This window comes from Acromyrmex echinatior, chromosome 5, assembly GCF_024713525.1.
Source record: "Acromyrmex echinatior isolate Ae372 chromosome 5, ASM2471352v2, whole genome shotgun sequence".
NCBI lineage: Eukaryota > Metazoa > Arthropoda > Insecta > Hymenoptera > Formicidae > Acromyrmex > Acromyrmex echinatior.
The window spans coordinates 13942378-13965110 of record NC_141856.1 but is presented as its reverse complement, the minus strand read 5'-3'; the positions used below and the strand labels follow the sequence as shown (position 1 = coordinate 13965110).

At 37.5% G+C, this 22733-nt stretch overlaps 1 protein-coding gene across 1 annotated transcript in view; it reads left to right on the top strand.

Annotated features, from left to right (window-relative positions):
* The window catches only part of LOC105151310 (uncharacterized), a 30602-nt gene extending 10665 nt beyond the window's left edge, over positions 1 to 19937 (top strand). The window contains exons 3-5 of the mRNA XM_011064959.2: positions 1547 to 2202; positions 2733 to 3009; positions 17822 to 19937. Coding sequence (XP_011063261.1) covers positions 1547 to 2202; positions 2733 to 3009; positions 17822 to 18078 — 1190 coding nt within the window. The 3' untranslated portion in view covers positions 18079 to 19937. The remainder of the gene's footprint in view (positions 1 to 1546; positions 2203 to 2732; positions 3010 to 17821) is intronic.
* The last annotated feature ends 2796 nt before the right edge of the window (positions 19938 to 22733 follow it).

Here is a 22733-nt window from a genome sequence, read left to right as displayed (position 1 = left end):
TACTAAATTTTAATACATATTTCTTTATGCATACACTTTATACATATATATTTCTTTATACATATTTCTAAACATTACTCAGAGTAAATAAATATTTACTCAATAAAAATAAATAATAGTTAAATCAAATTAATAATTTTTATATTAAATATGTTCATATTTAGTAAATATTTACTTAGAACTATTCAAGCAAATATTTATTAAAAGTTTAGTTTTTTTCAGTGCATGATATTTTTTGAAATATTTACAACTTTTGAAATATTTATAACTTTTTTTTTATATTTAATACGTAAATTACCTAAAATGATGCAATTTAAATGAATTATTCATATCTGCGTTAATCATATCTTGAAATCAAATCTAGATTCTTCGAAAGTACTCGTCAAATAATGATAATAAAATAAATACATTCTACGCGTTTAATCTAACAAATACATCAAAATTTATGATTGAATCATATTTCGTTTGAACCAATCGACAGATAAAATGATGCGACGTACAAATCAAAGCTGCGTCGGAAATCATCGGTTTGATAATCAGAGAACACAGTAAATTCCGATTGACAAGCGATACCAAAATTGCGATCCGATGCAATTTGCAACTGTCATCGTGAAAATATTAATTTAATATTTCAATAATAATAAATGTTTAACCTTCTCGTTATATATTAATCAGCCATGGGATGTTAGAGCCGTAATTACGTGACATATATGTATTATCTGTTAGATAATCACACTAATCAACAAAAGGACATGATGTAATAATAATATATTTTTGTACTATTCTCTCTCTCTACAACTATTATGTCAAGCGAAGACTATAGTTAAAATATCGAAATTCCTGTTGAAGCATAAAATATTTTCCATCGCTTTATTACTTAAGGATGATGCCATTTCACGCTGTAACGCGTAAAGAGTTAATCAAGACTCACACATGGCACTCTGTGCGTCGGATGAAATATTCCGAAAGGGTGCGCCAGGGATTTCATTAAGGACACTGCTTCACACGAAACGTCGCGGAAATACATTTCGCTCTCGGCACCTCACTATTCCGTTCTTTCCTCGCGATACCTCGTTAGCGCAACATGAGACCCTGTCACGACCTCTCGTGCTCTGTCCGTTCCTTAAACACCCTCGCACCAGCATGCTAGAAAAAAAAGGCCCAGTACGTGACTCAAATCTCATTCCGACCGGGTCCTTCCGCCAGAAGAAACTGTATTTATCCGTGGCCTTCTTTTTTCGGATTCCCCTGCACTTAGCGTCCTACCCGCGTACCTCATACGTGACGTAGCTACCGTCCGTTCAGTCATTGGCCATCTTGCTCTCGTGACTGGTGTATGAACTTTGGTTTATCGACTACAAAGTGTCATGTCTACTTGGAGAAGCGAAAAATCCATACGAGATGATCATCGATTCTTTTGCGCAACTGAGCTTGATATAATTTTTAAAATTTATAATAAAAAATTAATCAGACAAACGAACAATTAAAAATTAGAAATAATTCAATGCAATATTATATTTAATTATCATTAAATGGTGTATTATAGAACGGTTATCTTTCGGAGTTGGTCGCCTGGTGGGTTCGCCGGCGACAAGGAGTCCCTCCCCATCTCAATCTCCTTGCCCGGATTCCCCTCCGCCCGATGGTCGGGACGCCGAGGTGGACGTCGATGTCGGTGAAGAGGAAGTCGATGTCGACGTTGAGGAGGTCGGTGACGAGGATGATCACGAAGGTACCTCGAGTCCGCCACGATCGTCATCAACGCCATCGCCATCGCCAGTTAGCGTCGCGACGTCGCCCATATCGCATCCGCCGAAGAAATCCGGCGACAGTTTCAGCGTGTCGGCACTCCTGAGGCCGGATCCACCTTCTGCACACCTGCAGAATGCGTCCCCACATCGAGAATCCGCTTCCATGGGCGCTCATCCACCACCACCCGGCTCGTCGATCCTGTACCCACCGTTGCACCTTCAGAGCGGTCTCCTACCACCCCATCCACATCACCCTCTCTCGTACCTGCATCCCCAGCTGCTACCGCATCATCTTCTGCCACCACACCTGCACCCGTTGTTGCGCGGCGTTCATCCGGCTCACCCGGGACTGCATTCGACTCACACGGTACACGGGTTGCACCATCCGCTTGGCGATGTCTACAGCTGCGTCAAGTGCGACAAGATGTTCAGCACGCCGCATGGGCTCGAGGTACATGTGCGCATTCGACGCGTGCTTTTTTCCAGACCTACTTGTTTTGATTCATTTCTGATTTCCTGCTGATGTTCTCATTCCGTTCTTTATCGTCGCGATAATTAATTTTTATATTTTACAATAATTTTCAATATATCAAAAACAATGTTTTTTTTATTTTTACATTACGTAAAATAATATGTTATTAAGAGAAATTACTTTACTCGTATTTATGAAAAACCTATTTTAAGCTTGATGCATGTAATAACCTGTGACATAACAAGCAAGTGATAAAAAATTACATGCATCAAGCTTAAAAAAAAAAAAATATATATATATATATATATATATATATATATGGAATTACCTTAAATTGCTAGCTATAATAAGATATATTGAAATTATAAGAGATATTTAAACCGAAAAATAAAAATAAATGAAATAAGAGGAAGAATTCTATTTTCGCTCGAAGCGGATCTTGGTGCCTGATAATGTTTATATGAAAATTTTTATTTGCAAATACATATAAAATATATTGGTTTACGTAGGTTCATGCGAGGCGGTCACACAACGGTAAGCGACCATTCGCCTGCGAGTTGTGCAACAAAACCTTCGGTCACGAAATTAGTCTTACGCAGCACAGGGCTGTGCACTCCGCAGAAAAAGTGTTCGAATGCAAGCAATGCGGTAAAGCCTTCAAGAGATCCAGCACGCTCAGCACTCACCTTCTAATCCATTCGGACACGAGACCGTACCCTTGTCAGTTTTGTGGCAAACGATTCCACCAAAAGAGCGATATGAAGAAGCACACATATATTCACACCGGTAAGTATAATCTACAAGTTTTTTTTTTATTTTAAAATTAAGTTTAGAAATATTGATTTCTCATAACAATTCCTTTCGATAATTATTTATATCTACTTCGTATAATTAGAAAATATATGATAAACTCAAAAAATTAGTGTGTTTTAATATTTATATAAATTATTAGCTATATTTCCGATAAAAATATATCTTATAAAAATGCTGTATTATTGTCGATATTAATTTTCGTAAACGATTTCAATGACTTTATTAATAAACTTATGAATTTCTCTATTAAGTCTAATAATTTTATTTACTATGTGTTCCACACACGAACATGAACATAAATTATATTCCATTGGTATTCTTACGTCGCTTTATCCAATTGGATGGAAATACTAAAATTAGTCGGATTGAATTCGCTTGGAACGCAATTATCTCATCTTTTGGACAGCTCGTTAACTTTCGTGAATGTTATACGGAAATCGTACTCGTGATTCCGATGGGTATCGTTACGAGGGGACGTAAGGGATCAATTAGTCCAGCAAGTTTGTGCGATAAATAATGCAGCCAACCGTCTGGACCGAGTCCTTGTGAGAGGATCCAGTTGAATATAGCACATGTGGCCAATGCATTTCAGGGATGCCGAGTCCCACATTGCGAGTTTCACTCGGTAATAATCGTAATGTCTCTTTCGGGGATCTCCCCCGTCCCTTCTGTATTTAACGTTCACGTTTCTTGCTCCCACGATTTGGGGTGGTATCATAGCCTTCCTAATCTTGGAATGGAACTTTGCCGTGACGCAATGTAGTGTCTGTACAAGTGGGTAATCTTATTTTACGAAGTTGATATTTTGACTACTGATTGTATCTGAATGATAAAAATATTTGTTCGGTTGAAATTAAAATAAAAAAATTATGTAAGTATTAAATTAGCTAATAATAATTTCTTTGGCATTCATAATGAGAACTATCTTTAGAGAATGAGAATAAGATTATTCATATACAGGGTATCGTGAAAGGGAAAGAAATGATATGATCTTGCTAAAATGCCATTTAAATCTAAAGAGCAATTTCAAACTATTATTAAATCTTCGTAGCGCATTGTTTTTTTCTTGTATCTTTGCGTGTTTATCTTCGACAGTACGCATCAATGTCGGACGCGTCGAACGTGTGACTGGGGAGGTCGGAATAAAAAAGTTGAGGGAGTCGCAAAGCGGTGGCGGCAGGACACTTGACACTTCGGTGTCTCCCGGTTGATAGAGCGGAGTCTTGAAGGAAGGTTTCTTGGGGATGGAAAGAGAGAGAGAGGGAAAGAGAGAGAGAGAGAGAGAGAGAGAGAGAGAGAGAGAGAGAGAGAGAGAAAGAGAGAGAGAGGGGCAGAGAACAACGAAGGAGAGAAGACCGCCTGGAGGGTTCCAGTTGAGGCTCTGGGTTTTGTATCGTCTCCATGGCAACCCCTCCCGATGTCTTATCAAATTATCACCTTGTCCTCCCCCACGCCACTCCATCCTGCCGTCACTCCAATGCCCTCCGCCCCTACGATGCTCATTCTACGGCCTCCCCCCCGCCCCTAAACGACCAAAGGACTTAACGTAACAGGATACAAAACCATGGTCACTTCCGAAGACTTTTCTAACAACCTACAGGATCACCTATGAATTCTCGTGTTATGCTCGATTGTGTACCACCTATACACACCGCTGTGTCCCAATGTGGAGGGTCGCTATGAAACACTTAATTCATTATTCAGGAGAATGAAAAATTCAAAGGCGTCGTGAAAGCGCCGACCAATGACGTTCACAGTCACAATTGTACCGTGAAATGAGGATAAGTCCGAGTTTTTTTTCCGGAGAAATCTTTCGTTCTCGAGAGACAGCTCTTTCGGCGGTAGAGGTTGAGGGGCAGTTGTTTCGTTTATTTTTTGAATCTTCTTTATTTAATAAATGTACTTTCGCGCGATACATTCATGATTTGAAAATTCAGAACCAATTTATCAAATTGTTACGTGAAGCATGTGTTACTGAAGATATTAGATAATATCTACTTTTTATGTTAATTATGATTATATTACACTATTAAAAAAAAAAGTATTTGATTTTCCAAAGTGTATATTATTTTGTACGTTAATTTGTGATGAAATTTATTAGAAAGTGAAACATAAATCCAGCTTGAAATCTGTTTCGTCGTTTCTCTGATAAGCTACACGCTTCTGTTGTAGCTCGTATACACGCTCACTAGATCGATTCGGAGTACTGTTTTCACTCCAATGCGATTTCTCTATCTCTTTTTTTTATCATACGCACGAACAAATCTCGCTGCTCCCACGATCTCGAGCGTCGTGCCGACTGCGTGCGTACGTGCGTCAGGCAGCGACGAGGGTGTTCTGGGACTCCGTTGCTAATGATAATCAGCCCTCTTTCTCTTTCCAACCCCCCTCCTCCCCTTTGGCTGCCTACGTACCCCATGTACCGAGCATGGGCCATGTGCAATAAGGGTGCGGCACCGTCGGATTCCCCGGGGAACGGCGTGGCGTAACGTAAAATCATTATTAGGTAGGTAGGTAGGTGGTTGCTGGTGCACACGAGGGTGGAAAGAGAAACGGGTGGTTCGGGCGAGAGGGGGTCGAAGCGCCGCCGCTCACGGGGGTTGAGAATAAGAGCTCTGCAAATATTGTTCGTGCGCGAGCCGGCAACCCGGAATAGGCTACGAGGGGTCGGAGCGTTACTTCGCGTTACCTTCGCAGTTAGGCGAACGTTTTCGGGGGGACTAGCGGGGGGGGGAGACGGGAGAGGGGAGACGCGACGGGGGGTGCGACGAGTCAAGTGCACTGTCGTTGCAAGGGGTTGACGAGCGAAGTGACAGACTGGCAAGTGGCCACGAGTCTCTTCGATGAGAAAACACTGGCAGAATGTCTTTGGGAGGGACGGCGGAATATTTTTAGAACGTTGCAGGGTGGCTTGACGAGCCGTGAGTTTTGATAACATCAGTTGCGTGCGATATTGTTCGGTCTGATAAATATAATGATGATGATACGTGATAGTTCATCAAGCTTATAAATATATCATAGTACATTGGACTTGACTGCACTGTTGAATTCTTGCAGAAATAATGCGTGTCCTCTTTTCGAAATAATTTTGAACATGTAATTATTATATTATTTTCACACACACACACACACACACACACACACACACACACACACACACACACACACACAAGTACTGTAATGTATTATTCCAGTAACGTATATTATTTTAGTATAAATAATGATTATAGAAAATTCAATTATTTGTTTAATTAACATTTGATTAATCAAGCGCGTTTTTTTAAAACTATATCACTCTCAGTGTTTCAAGTGTCAAATCAACGATTCTCGACTTTTTTCGACGTCGACGTGTGATTTCAGAAGACATTATCGAAATCATCAACCCTCTGTCAGGATGATCAATTCGCGATGTGTATGTGGTCTTATCTACACACGCGTGATCGTGTCCTGTTTTCACAATAAACACAACCTGTCCGTTGTTGGTATAAAGTAAAGTCGATGGGCCGAAGCAAAAGGAAAAAAGAGAAGAATGAGTGCATTCTGTGTACTTTTTGATCTTTTCAATGAATGTTTTTATTTCGGCCGAATATTCAGCTACGCATTTGAGACGTCTGTCGCGAATGGGCAATTTTTTTCTGACAGTTGCTTTTGTGATCACTTTTATTTTACAATATTTATCTAAATAAGAAAAATTTCAGGTACCAGACTGTTATTAAATAATTTCAAGAAATGTATTTTAGATCAAATTTTATTCCGTATAATAATATACGCAAAATATATATGGCTTTTTAAGTGAGATTTCAATAGATACTAAATTCATTTAACGTTATATATAGGCTTTAGAGAAAAATGTACTTCAGAGAAATATACATACGTCTATTATGCGTCATACGTATCAAACAATATCCGTTGCGAAGGAAATTAAAGCCTTGTGAAAGACTCCGTAATACGATATCCATTAGAACACTCGCAATAACTGGGATGATTAATTGAAATTGTCGAGGTCATCCATTACTTTACTATGTTTGATTACATATAAACACAGACACATCAGAATCCCGGCATTATGTATTTACTAATAATTTTTGTCCAATGATCGAATTTGCTTGAGAAAATTAAATTTACATGTAACTAAGCGCGTATTAATTCTTTAATATTTTATTATAATTATAAACTCTTAAACATTATTTTATCACACCTACCTTTTGTGATATATTTTAATTTTACTTGAGAAGATCTTAAATGAACCATCTCATTACTTAGTTTTACATGTAATTTCATTGTTCCTTCCGGGAACGGCGCGCGTGATTATTTATGCAGAATTATTCCATGAAAGAAAAACACTTAGGAAATATTGCTGACTGGGTTAAAATGTCCGCATATTTTTAACAAACACATTGGTCGGCACCGTGTTTGTAACGCGATTAATAATTATCCCAGGCACGAGTGCGCACTGTCCTTGCCTTTTCCTCTTCTCAAATTATAAATTCAGTTGCGGCTGCGACGTACGCGAATACCTGGTCGAACGCGTTTCCCTCGCCTCGAGGGTGCGGTTATCGTATACTCGTGGAGATACAACCTGTACGGGCACCTTTGCGGCCGCATTCATAGTACGCCTGTGAACTTCATCCCTACGACGTCCCTTCCCTCTTTCCCTTTCTCTTTCTCCTTTCCGCGCAGACAGACGGGGCTATTAGAGGTTTCCGGCTGACTTGGCGCCCTAAGCATCGGGGCGCCGCAACATCCCTCTAAGCTGTTTAAACTTCGCGACATGGTCGGAGGACCATCTGCCCCTCTCCTCCCAGCCTCCCCTTGTGCGAGGGGCCTCAGCCCGGCCCCTTCTCGTCCCTCTTCGTCTTTATGGCTCGTTAGCGACGACAACGTACCGCCCTGTCCCAGCATATCGGACCACACGCGGTAAAAAGCATGTTTACACGGCACGTAGAAGCGACACGTAAAAGCGATTTGTAGTTGTGTTAATCGCACGATTGTATCATTGTTTGCGATTCTTAAAGAATGTCTTCCGGATTGGGGTGCGGATTAATTGGGTAATTATTACATAGAACAGTATTTGGATCTTTTATCATTGGGTGTGGTCGTCTTTTTGATTTAAAGGGACAGTGTATATTAGAATAAAAACGTTATGAAAAGAATTATTTGGGTAATAAAAAAGTCTCAGGCGCGAGAAATAGTTAAATTAAAAGAGGTCAAGTACACTTCAATAATGAATCGAACACGATTATAATATCTGAAATATTTTTATTATATTATTGTGATACGGTTAATGAATTAATGATAATAACATCTACTATCTTTGATCACATCGTACTCGCGAGTTGTTATCCATAGAGCTGGCGTAAGATTTACCGGTGACAAGGATCTTGTCATCGAGAACGATAAAAGCGCGCCCCTTGGATGAGGTGCTGACGTCGGCGAGCGGAGGAGCGCTATATTTAATGTCGCGCCGGTGAGAGAACAAGCGCGGGTGCGGCGCGCAAGCAACCGATACCACATTAAACATGCAAATTCGCCGGTATAACGTTCCACGGGACCGAGGCGTTATCCATATAGCGCTCGTCGAGTGGCGCGGCGTGCGATGTTCATAGTGGAACGGCATGATTAAATTTCCAGGGATATCGACATGCCGGGAGCACGTCAACCCGCCCCCTCCCCTCCTCCCCTCCCGCCCCGTCTCTTAACCCCCTAGTCCGTTCCTACCTCTCGTTCGTCACTTCCGTACCCCACTTCACCCCCTTTTACCATCCGGTATATATCTCGCCGTTCTAGCACCGTTCACCCCCTCCCCCTTTCCTCCCCTGGCACCCGCGACTCTAACCCCCTCGAAACCGTCGCCACCCCCTTTTTCGCTCCTCGGCCTATCCGCGTAACCACCCACTCGAACAACCCCCTGCGCCCGGCGCGCGGGTAGTTGAAATTAACTGCACCCAGAGCGCGCAGCAGCATCGGCGCGTCTGTGCATCCCCAACTCTCTCTCTCTCTCTCTCTCTCTCTCTCTCTCTCTCTCTCTCTCTCTCTCTCTCTCTCGCAGCTCGTCACTGACACTTGAAGCCGCGTGCATACGAGCCGGGATGGGTTTGATATGCCATGTAGAGAAGGGAAAGGGGTGAGTGTGATGTTCACCGGCGATCAGGGAGACTCGGTCGTTAGTTATTGTTATTTATTGTGAGAGCTGTTGTTGCGAGCTGGTTGTGGCAATGGACGCAGTCGATGCAATCAATTTGTTTTAACGTTATCCCGGATATATCGGCTGCATCGTATTTTAGAGTTATGTGAGTTTAGTCGCGTCATTGGCATCAAAGTGGCGTTTGTGGTTTCACGCTAAATAGGAATGAAAATGACAGGGAAACCGATTAAAAAATTGAACTTCCAGAAATTATTGAAGAAAAATTAAGAATATATCGCAGCTTTTGTTAGTTTTAAATTGTTAGATTTTTTTTCTTTTTCAAGTTTAGCTAATCCTTACGACGAATCATAAACATTGTTGCATCAACTAGTACTTCCTCTGACATTGCTATCAGTTTATAGCAGTTGAAACAATTGCTTTCGTATTAATGAGTCATTTATTAATAACCACGTAGGCGAAGAAGAGGAGCACTAAGGATAAAGACGAAGTCATTTCGAAACACAATTGGCAATTAAGCTGCGCGCACATGAGCGATGTGGTAAGAGGAGTCTCAGCGCGGATGGTATAGATCGGATTTGTCACGATTCCTAATGTTGATCGACGCGCTAATAATTTAATAGCCATACATCCGCCATGATCGTACGGGAGAGGATTATTACTGCGGATCCCTGCGGTATACCAAAAGCACTAAGGAGCTAACGGACTTAGTCCTTAGTATCGTGTTTCCTTCTTCCTACCCTTGATTCTTGTTCTCCGATCGCCTTTGCGAAAATTATTGTTAGTACTTCAGAATGTTGTTTAGTACAGAATCTTTGTTAAATTATATAACGACAAAATTTATTACTCTTTCGATTATATTATAAGTATATATTAGATTTTATTTAATTTACCTAAATATGTGTCGTATTTGTGTGAAACGTATTAGAATTATATTCATTTATATAATCGATATTATGTTTAATATTAGATATTTATTTGTAACTAATCGTTAGTTCAGATTGTTTATTCGAAAGGCACTTAAAACGCAAAACAATTCAAAATTTAAAAGTGTAGACAAATTTACTGATTTAATATATATTATTTATTATTTTACGAAAACAACGATAATCGTTTTTTCGAAAGAGAGTTGCTAAACATTACGGATACTCATATCTCACATCTTTCGCACTTGTTGGATGTATGTCCATGTAGATATATTCCTGGGAGGGAATGACAGAGGAATCTGAGAAATTTTCATATGTTGCAATTATATTTTTAAATTAACTTGTGATTATCTGTAGAGAAAATTTGTTAAAAGTGTTAAGATATTTTCAAAATTTTTTCATATTTTTAAATACTTTTTTAAATACATAAATTAATTCGGAAATAATAGACTGCGTATTTTATATTTATATTGCATATACATATACATAAATAGATATTCATATTATATATGTATATACTGAGAGATTTTTTATTTATAAATCGGTGCACGTTGGAATTGGTTGTAATCGACATCTTTTTGCGATCGATCGTTTTACCTATCTTTCCACTGAGGGATTCCCGTGTTTCGCCGGGATGGGGCGTAAAATCATGGCTGACGTGGGCGTAAACTGGTAAACACAAACGTGACTCAGTGCGAAATTGGAGACTAGTAACGGCCGCTTGTAAATCGGTATATCCGTATACAGTGAACAAGAGCGTATTGATATTTATGTTTTTATTTTGTATTTCACACGACGACAAAATATCTCAAACGTTTTGGGAATTCGCCAAAAAGAGATTTTTCTAGCTACGTTTTTCGTGAGATAGCTTTATCAAAAAATTTGTATTGTATATCAGTGGTGTATACAAGAAAATACATACATACTGTACATATTGTATAATTAATTATTTTAAGTATTTCAAAAGTTCATATAACTTTAAATCTATTATAAGTTTACCATAAGCATTTTATTGAAAATATGTATATTTTGACTCTCAAGTTCAATACTTCAATCAAGATTATTAAATTAAAACGAATTTGATTTGCTTATTATATAAAGTGTTTAAAATTCTTTAGATGCATATAAAATGCAAACTTTATCGAAAAACCATAAAATTTGATGTCCCTCTAAAGAAAATAAATTCTTGTTTTAAGTACATGAGTTTTTCTAAAATTTGTAATATGTGCCTTTTTATCCGTTATTTAAAAAAAAAAGGTAAACTAATGAGTAATTACTTTTTTTAGCAGTAGAGTGATATTTTTTTGCACAGTAATTTAATTCGATCAAAAAATGACAATGAAATAATAAAACAATATTTTACACCTTGATAACAATTAAATTATTAAGAAATTTTTTCAGCAGCTTATTTTAGATATAATTTTAAAATAAATAGATATTACATCTTAACAAATGTTATACAATACATAAAATTAAATAGAATTCTGATCTGAATTTGATTGTAAATTATAGATCGTCTAAATGGGCTTTAGATTTTTTACCAATGTTTCTTCATTTATTTGACATTAAATACCTATATATTTTATATTTTAAGTTTGTAAAAAAATCAGATATCTCTCTCTCTCTCTAAAAAAAAAAAAAAATTTGTTTCCTTTAGCTAAACATAAGCTAAACAATATATTTTGACAAAATATCAGAAATACAGTAATTTCCATCCGTTCTCCAATCATATCTCTCCAATATTTTTTTACCGTTACGTCGTTGAAACGAATGCCGTGCTGCAGAAGCAACGGTCTGATTGATATCCTCGGGTAATCCTTGCGCGAGCTTTGAAGATACGAAAGAAAATCCATGCTGTCCTCGATATGAAATATGAGATGTGGCGCTCTTCTTCGATTCCATCCTCCTCCCGTCTTACGCGAGGATTTCAGTTAGAGGGCAGAGACGCCCCAAGAGGCTTGGAACGTGGTCGATGAAGACGAGAAGAAATCAATGCCTCGGCCAGCGTCCAGTTCACCTTCTACATACCAGCATCCTCCCTCTCTTCTCCCTTTCTCTTGCCGTCGCTCTTTTCCTGTTTCTCTTTTTCCATTTCAATTTTCATCTTTTTGATTTACTTCTTATCACTTCTGTTTGGACCTCTCTCCTCTCTTCTCTTTCTAGACACAAATATATATACATTAAATGTTAAAATCAATATTGAAACAATAACAATATATGGAAACCTATTTTTATTGTAACTAATCTTTAATATTGGGAATATATCTCAAAAAAATATATATGAGATTCTGCTTAAGAAATTTAATGAAATATTAGACAATTAAATATTAGATATTTAATGTTTAAAATTAATGTAAATATATTTTATTTCTTATAATTTTACAATTTTATTGTCAGTTATTATTTCTAATAAATTCTAATTAAATGTTGAGGATTAAAGAAAAATACATTGAAATACATTTATTTCATTAAAACATAACCGTGTTCTCTTTGCAATTTGTAATTAAAATGCAAATATCTATGTGATATTAATGACTAATTAAATCAACAAGTTTTAATAAATGTTCAAAATGTTTAAATATATAAATTTAGATTACTAAATTGAGATACTCTCCAGTCAAGCAAAATAATGGCATCTTTGAACAAATCGATAGAAATGTTTAGTTTCTCGTTTTCTCCTGAGGACGTGATAAGGGAACATTCGAACTTGCGGCACTCGCAAAGGACGCGCACGAGCGATGGTACGAGAGAATTAGCGGAGACGGAGTACCCTCTTGCGCACAAGATTTCCGGGAGTTTAATATAGTTTTAGGGGCGTCGGTCGACAGCCCTGAGGGGTGTAATGGCGTCTTAAACCTCAGGGGTTCTCAGCCTCGAATTTCCTCGCCTTTTAGAGCCAACCGGTTTCGTCCGTTTCTTTCGCTGTTAAAAATTTGCGAGCGTCGAATCTCAACTGCTGCCGCCGGTTAAATCTTTGATCTCGCCACTCCTCGAAGCCGCAGAGGTATACATGAGCAGGCTGCGGCACAGAATGCATCCCGTGTGCATTTAGATTGAAACCCCGGTACTTTTCGCATAAGGGATAAGGAAGGATAAGACGCGCCTCGATGGTGCTTGATTTTTACGAGCACGTAAATTCTGAGAGACGCTCGGCTTTTTTCGGCTCCCAGACAACTTACTTTTTCTTTAAAAATTCCTTTATTCTTTCAATAAAATTGATTTTATAATTTACGATTTTCAACTATTGATCGAGAATCATCTATTAGAAATTGTCATAATTTACAGGAACTTCTAAACAAATATTGAAAGATTACATTAAAAGAGAACTGATAATGCAATGAATAATAATAAATGGAAAATGATAAATAAATATTAGATTGTTTCATTTTCCGCATTTTTTTGGTAAAGTTTGATCTACCATATTAAGTTTTGACTGATTTATCAATCGTTAAGGAAACTTTCTTTTCTCCTGAAATGCTAATTTAATTGTGTAATTTAATTTTATGATTTAAAATAAACGCAATATTACTTTTTCTTTTTTTGATTATGAATAAATTCGAAAAATTTGCTAAAAGATTTTTAATAATATTCTAAAATTAATTAATTTATTAAAATTGAAAATTTTCTTATACCACTTGAAGACCGTTTTGATATTTCTTCCACGAATATATAAGACCACGTACGTTCTGCATGTGCCATATTCTATATTCTTTATTTTTCTCCTTCTTTCGAAAATTCTTTTGCCTGCAGTTGGAATTTTCTGTTCATACTCGAAGTATTATTGATCATCGATCACCGTTCTGGTCACGTTCTTGAAGCTGCATTGTCTTGGCTTTGCACGAAAGTATTGGTATTCATAAGTAACGTAAACAAGTGACCTGTACAAGGTTTAATAAAATTTTTACTAAAATAGAAGCAAGAAAATAAATCGACCTCCTTGATTAGTCAATAATTAATAACAATATTTTAAAATTGAAAGGTTTAATCGTGCAACGCAGATAACGCATTATCTTGGTAACTCGTTGCTTTCAACGAATTTATTAACGCGGTTATTTTGACACAGACAATTCCACCGAAGAAATAAACTCAACGGATCCAAGAGAGTTCCGACGGCTCTTGATTTTTATGAGCGTGTAAATTTCCGGCGGCTCCTTTTCTTTCTGCCTTGTCTTTCTCTTCTTTACTTCGTTTCCGAGAAACGAGAATCCCAGTAGACCTGGCGTTCCATTTCTACACATTATTCTATTCTTCTCCTTCTTTTTTCTCCCCCATCCCTTTAATCCTTCGTTTTCTCAAGAAAATGATATTTTAAAGTGCCATCTTCTCTCTCCTGCATATGAACGCTAAACTTAATACTCTCCCGCTAAAAAATGCCACGGTTCGCGCTAGCTACATTAACAATATAAGGGAATAAAATAGTGACATCTCTAGATGGCAAAATGCGTAGAATGTACGCTGAATAAAATATAATGTAGAATTAATATAAGTTATATAATAGAGATGTGCGAATAATTTAAATTCGAGTTGAATCGAATCGAATCATAAGTGTATCCTTTTTCTCTCTTGATTCGTTTTCGAATTCGAGAGATTCGAAATTGAATAAATTCGAAATTTCGAATCATTAGTGGTTTGATTTCGAATCGATCGCTTATTTTATTTACTTTATTTATGCAAAATTCTCATGAAACTGAAAATAATTTGTTCTCTCGTTTACTTAAAACATTTGAAACGTTATTGAAAATACTTTATTACTTTTAACTATCAAGTCGGGAAAATTTAATTCGCGCGAATTCGAATTGTTTTCTATTCAAAAAGATTCGACGTAAAAATTTCAAATTCAATTTGTTTTCGAACATATATTATCAAAGGTTCGATTCAATTCGATTCCTTACAAATATTCGATTTGCATATCCCTTTTATATAAGAAGTAAAAAATATATTTTATAGAAGTAAAAAACATATTTACCCCGACTGAGAGGTAATATTTTTTGTAATAAATTTATTAACAGTTTCAACATATTAACATCTTTATAATATGATGCTTGATGGTAGCAAAAATTAAGCATCAAATTATTAAATTACTTGTCAATTTAATTCGTGATTACTAGAATAGTTTTAATTGCGTTTATAGTCCGGAAAAACAATTCGGCGCGCAGTTCTAAAAATATTACAATATGGTATATATGCAAGTACATATATAGTGTATATTAATAATTCAAGATTGAATTATTTAAAGCAATGAAGATCCAGCTTCGACCGTAATTTTTCTAGTATTGATTGTGTTTCTCATATGCTAAAATAAAGATTCTTAATATTGTTTAAAAAATATATAATATATAGTAAAAAAATAAGTACCATACTATAAACATAGACATTTCAAAATCTCTGAAATTCATGACAAAATCTTTGATAGTTTTGGAATCGATATCTTTTTACAGAGTGATGCAAGAAAATTATTTTTGTCTGAACAGTTTTTGACCAAAAATGATTTTTATTAATCCTGAATATCTAAGATAAAATTTTATTTTTTCTTCAATTTATATCCAGCTAAGTATAGAGAAAACGGATTTTTGAGGTTCACTTACTAGTCATCCAAATAAGAAGGGTTTGTACTAAGGAATTTTGGATCCGTTTGTCTGGCAGAAGCGATATTCCGTAACCATGGCGAAGTAGTTGCGATATAGACGCGAAACGGGCAACCTCGGTACGAGCGCTCGGACGGTTCTTGATTTTACGAGCTCATAAATTTCAAACGACCGCCCTGCACTTCCACCCCCTGGCTTCCATCGGCGCTTAACTCCGCGAAAATTCTATCCGTTTCGTCTCACCCCTTGGGTTCACGTAGAACTCTGAGGAATTTCATTGAGCGGCGGACTCGTCGGATTCCTACGGTACACCCTCCACAAAAGCGCGTCCTTAACTCTGAATCCGCGCGTGAATCTTGATCTAAAGGGCAGCGCAACTATGCAACTGATATTCACATAAAATGGCTACATAAAACCTTGTGCGCGATACATAAACGTTGATAAAGTGAAAGAACAGTGCATCTGATAATATAAGTCAAAACCCATAGAATATCTAATTGTCTATTATAATATAATAGTGTCATAATATAATAATGTCATTCAATAAATGTATATTAGTTATAATATTTCTTCCGATAATATTTATTTTATATTTGATCTAAGATTAAAGATTAACAGCAGCTTATTTTGGAAAAAATATGAATAAAATATCAAGAATGTCTTAACAAAGAGTATCAGTCAGAATGTAGAACCATTACTAAATTTAAAGTGATAATTTATCCAATACATGCGAGAAATATAAATATCCAAATTATCAAGCATCAAATTGTAAGTCATCGCATCGAGTAAGGTAACTAAAACGCGCATTCTAAGTTAAACTCCTCAGATCGATGTTTGTGGTACTTCACATTGACTCGAATTTCGGAAAAGATATCGTATTTTCATGGATATGGGTTATCACGTCCGGTCCCGAGAAAGAAGTACCCGATATTTTTCCCCGGATAGGAAATCAAGATCGTGGCTGGATATAATCGCGAGGGCGATCGACGGCCTGGTCGTATCGGCGGGGGCGAGATTGAAGGCCCGGCTAACGAGTTGTTTATGGATCCACCCTCCGCCCCGTAGCCGTGCCGAGAGGGCGAGCGTGTACGTACGTGTGTACCGGTTGCTCAGCCAGACGTATGGACGTACGGGGGAGTCCATTAACGGGCCCTCCGTTGCCCGCCAGCAGCGTAGTTCGCATCGTCGTCGTGCCACCACCACCCCTCGGCAGGCAACCGCTTTCTCTCTCGCCCTCAGTCAGCAGCAGCCGGGTTATCCCGCCGGTAGTCATGGTAACACGTGGGTTGGAGCCGCCCCCGGCCGCCAATCAGAGCTCGCGGCCAGGATGAGAGAAACGAGCGGCGACCCTTCGAGCCGGGGTTCTCTCCTCGCCCCTTAGACAACGAACCCCTACAGCGGAGCACATAGACACCCCTTTCCACTATTCGTTCTTCTCTCAGTCCGTCTCTCTCTCTGCCTTTTCTCGCCGCCGGGGTGGCTGAGATTCTCGCTTGGGAGGAAATCTTAACCGGGCGTGCCCCGCATCGTTGATGCCACCTACACCCGTCTTGCGAGGTGGCTAGCCTTCCATGCCCTCCGTCTTCCTTCTTCCCCAACCTCCCCCTTCTCCTCCCTCGACTTAAGGAGAGTCTTGACCGAACAGGATAGAGCTGGCAGCACTTCAGTACTTTAGGATTAACGTGCATGCTCACCGGAATGCGACAGGCGGAAGAGGGAAGCTGGATTGCGCTGTTCGAGTTTTCCGATTCTCCTTTTAAGTTCATTGTACTTAACGATAGACTATCTTTATAAATAGTTCGGATAGAATAACACATTATATCCGTATCTATATATAAAGAAGATTTCACTAGCAAGAAAATAGTAGATATATTTTATTGCGTTTGATTGAAAGAATAAAATACTGTGAGAAATTTTTATAGTTGAAACTTTCCGACGTATTCCTTCCGATTTTATGTATATTTGTAATTATCGCACGTTACAGAGAGAAGCTTTCGATGAGAGTTAAAAAATTTACAATTAAATATTTTTTTATTTTTCAATTAAGTACATTATCGATCGACCGGAATCGAACTTAATCAGTCAGAAGTTCTAGTTTCTTCTAAACAATTTCTATGTCTTTTCTGTTACAGGCGAAAAACCTCATAAATGTCAAGTATGCGGTAAAGCGTTCTCGCAGAGCAGCAACCTGATTACACATTCGAGAAAGCACACTGGTTACAAGCCATTCGCTTGCGAGCTCTGTGGTCGAGCTTTCCAGCGTAAGGTCGACCTGAGAAGGCATCGCGAGACCCAGCATGCAGACCTAAATGCGTCGCATCGACCGCCGATTGGTTCGATTCCCGGACAGAATTCCCTGCCCAGTGGAAATCCACCGATGATACAGTGAGACCGCGACGCTGTTGATAATCCAGCGCCAGATTGATACGGAACGATGATTGGAGATTGTCGCAATTAATGACTCTTTTCTGCGTATCAGCCAATCCGACCGAATTGAGGATGCAACTGCGAGAAATGAAATTATAAATGACAATCTCCACGATCGTTGATGATGGCGGAGAAGAGAACGATAAATTAATCTCGTGGATAGAATCGCGATTGAAGCGATTGCGGATTGCATCGTGGATTGCTGATTGAAAGATACTAACTTTTTGCATTTTGCATTATTTCCTATTTTTAATATATCTCTCGAAAAAATATAAAAATATCAACATCAAGATATATATTTATTAAGAGATATATTTATAAACTAAATTTATAACAGCTAATTCCAATTTATAATAGACACAAAAATTGCGTTATATATATTATTACGGATAATAATTAATTTGAAATATTTAAAAAAATAATAAAAAGGCAAAATGTTAATATCGATCAATCGCTGACTATATCAAAGATACATTTCTTGTTAATTCAGATCGCATCAGTTGCGAAGTTAATCGGAACAGTGCAATTCGAGAGTGAACTCTCGAGATGAAATAAAATTTGCCGGAAAGGGGGTACTGTAATTTTTTTATTGTGAGATCTTTATTGATCTTTTGACGTTAGTGCGAGGAGACTGAATAAGTTGATATTTATTCGACCATTTGTTTCGCGTGCGTCGATTAATCTAACGTGAATATCCCACGATTTCAAGGACCCTTGCGAAATATACTCAGGATAAATTGAGAAAGTGCATTCGTGATTCGTTGCGACTAGACATTCCATGAAAAAGCGTTGCATTCGTTTCGTTCCTAAAGTGAAGTGTGTCGGGGTTTGTTTTCTTCAGCGATTTTTATTTGGACAAAGAACCTTTTGCGGTGAGAAATAATAATTGATGAATATAACGATACGTAAGCGTGAAAGTGAATGGACTGATGACTGTTTTTGTTACGAATGATGATTAACACTTTCTACTTTAATCGTCTAGCTACCTGCAAATCGATTACCTGTTATTGTAACTTCTCTTATTGCGTAGATATTTCCACGATACGCAGTGCGATGTCAAATTAATCGGACATTTTATAAGAGTATAACTTTATATAATGTAACACATTTTTTTTATGTTCATTACATTTATTAAAAACAAGATTTTTTTTACTTACAAGTCTATTTATTTCTAAAATTATGTCATTTTTAATATGATATGTAATTTTTTAAATTACATTTTTTTTATGATTTATAAAAACAGTTTATAAGAAAACTGAATAATGTATTTACAAACATTTGTATATAAATATTATTAAGCACCAAAATCTGCTACAACTGAAAATAAAATTATTTCTTCTATTACATTTTTTTATATTTAAATTTTTTAAATGTAAATAACATCCGATTAGCATGATTGTCGAATGGCATGTCGAAGTACGGTGGAAACGTACTATATTTTGCATATCTCCCGCACTTGTCATTGAAAAAAAAAACAGCATCACCAGCCCTTAAAAGTTGCAACTGTGACCAAAAATTGTAAATAGCACGTAGATCGTATCACGGCTAGTCTAAGCGTATAAATATATACATATGAATAAATCGAAACTATAAATATTATAAATAGAGAGGACACATAATGTGTGCGGCACAGAGTCGACTGATGGCGGCTCGCATGCCGTGGCCTCACCAAGAAGTTATTATATTCTTCCCTTTTTCTCGCTATCAAAATTTTTATTGTTGTACCATTAATATCATTATGTAATTATTGTAATTAGAGACTCGCTATTAATATTATTGTCATTATTATTATTAATAATAAACGCTGTTACCATTTGTAAACGCTTCTTCTGTCTAGCAATCTCTTTTCCTTCTTTAACCTTTCAATACATTATATTAAAAAAGATTTTTTTTTTATTATTTATTTTATTGCAATACATAATTCTGTACACGATACAGAACTAGCATAAAAAATAATTAGTAATAAGTTAAAAACAAAATATAAATATTATAAATACTTTACTTAGTTGATAAAAAATAATTTTCTTGATAATATATTGGTGTATCAACATTAAAGATTCGTAATTCCATTGAAGTAGAAAAGAATTAAGAAGTAAAAAAAATAATCATATTGCGGAATAATTTACGTCTTAATTTGTATGACCTTTCACTTTTCACGTCAATAGCTCGATTAATCAAGGTCGCTGAATCTGGCACTGCCGGATCACGATCGTCCCAGCTTCACTCGCTGTAATTCAGGGTTAAACGACCGTGCCAATTAAGCAGACTACCCTGAAGAACCCCTTAACAGCCCAATATGTTTTCTGACGGAGAGAGTTTCCCTGAACTTGCCCACTCTCCCTCCTATTCGCGCGCTCATTATTTCGTGCAGGGGTATACGAGTGCGATGTTAGGGCGGACGTAAGATTTTCCGTAAGCTCGTTTACAGCTACCATCGTCTACACCAATCGTACAGGACGTCGTCGCGGAGATAAAGGATAAGGGCGCCGACAGAGAAAAGAGAAGAAAGACAGAGAACATCGAAAAATTTATGAACGAGAGAGATAGGCAAGGAGAAAGATAAATAGAGAGCGAGACAGAGATAGTGGAGGGACATTACAGCACAGACTGCACGACACCATGACGCAGCCACGGGAGCAGATTGGACAGTTATTGCATTCTGGGTAAGATTAATTGATATGGGGACCAGTGGGTGGGCCGAAGGGCGCGCGGCTACGTCGGCGCTTAAACCTTGTCTCAGGCTGTACGAATTGGGGATGAGAGAGCGGTGATTAACCGATTGCACCGTGAACCGAGTGGAACCGAAAACCATCCCTCCCGCGTACTTCCTAATAGCCATTGAGTAATAGAGAGCCGTCCATTATTAAATAGCATCAAGCCGCGCGAAGACGTACGTGAGACATCATCATGTGGATCAAGCACTTGTAAAGCAGCAGTTTTAATGCTATAAGCTTTAATGCTAATGTAATGTAAGTACATTGAGAAAAAATACCCTAAATTTAAATAAATATTTATTTGAATACTGCCAACTAAATATTTACTTACAATAAATAAATATTCACTTAATAAAAAGAAGTGATTATTAAATTAAATTAATATTTTCTGTATATATTTTTATATTTAATAAATATTTATTGAAATTTAGGATATTTTTTCTCAGTGTAATGAATTTTTAAACATTTATTTATATTCTACAAAGATTTATTAGTTTACATCACGCTTGATGTCTAAAAATTATTTCTGAATCTTGAAACATTAACCCCTTCCTACCAATACGACGTAAAGATAAATAAAAAGTCAATAAGTTGGATCGCAGTGACAAAATCGTCCGTAACGATCTACGCGCGGTGTTGAAAATTGTCCGAACAATTTTGCGAAGTACCATGCGACCGTAATATCTCGTGTTATTGGTACCGCCCCGTCGCGAGTACCAATCGCGAATATTCCCGGCTATCACAATTTTTGCGACGCCACTTTAACGCATAGTGACTGTATTCGGTTCCCGTATCGCCTACGCTCCTCCTCGTCGTATCCTCGCGGAGAACAGCCATCCAGAACTATATCATCTCGTGCAGCTACCGACTGTGGAACGTTCAAATACGTTTTAGAGGACAACTCCATATACTCGTCGTGTATGCGAATACACCTTATGACTATTAAGGTATTCACGGCTCCTCCGAGGACGCCCCAGTTTGAAATATGGCGACTCGGGTCACCGCCAGTGTATACCACCAGTCAGAGATGCCGCTATCTCGCATCGTCGTTCTCCCCCTTCTGTCGTTTTCAATCCCCTCTCTCTCCATTGCAACTCCGTTTTTCCTTTTTCGTATTCCTTTCCTCCGTGTATCTTGTACACGTACACCTTCGGTGGAGTGTCGCAAGGTGGAAGAAGGCCGCATCCCCCATATGCCGCGGTTTTCCATATTATTTACAACCCCCGTCCTGCATGTTGCCCCCACAATAACTCGGTCCGGATCCGCGAACCCGCGAGCGTGTCGCCAAATTGGTGGAAACTGTACGAGGACGATACGTCGTAACCTGTCCCAGCCCGTGACAACTCTGAGTGATGTAGTGGCACCAGGATCCGACATACGGATGTTGTCCGTTAGAAGACGAAGGGAAATATGATTGCGCGACAATTTTTTAGGGTTGATCTTGATGGTTTCACTGAGACTTGAAGACGTATATTGTAGTCAGCTATCGATTAAAAATATCGTGATTAAAAGTTGGATGCCATATTATTACTTACGATTAACAAAAATAACATTACAAAATATTTTATACTATAGAAAGTATTATATGCAAGACGATGTTGAAATGATAATTAACTAGTAAATAAATTTTATCGATACATCGTTTATAATTATTTTTTAATTTTATTAAAAAGTTAAACCAAAATTGAAGACCGATATTAAACGATTTTATTTAAATTACACGTCATATTTATTTAATTAAATCTGTCTCTCTTTTACACTTATAAATTAATATTAAATCAATTTACGCTGAATGCTTTGTTGACTTGCGCTATTATAATTAATTTAGTTAAACAATTCTTTTAAACTACTTTAAAAATAATAAATGCAATTGCGTCAGTTTGCATATTTTTTCTCATCATTA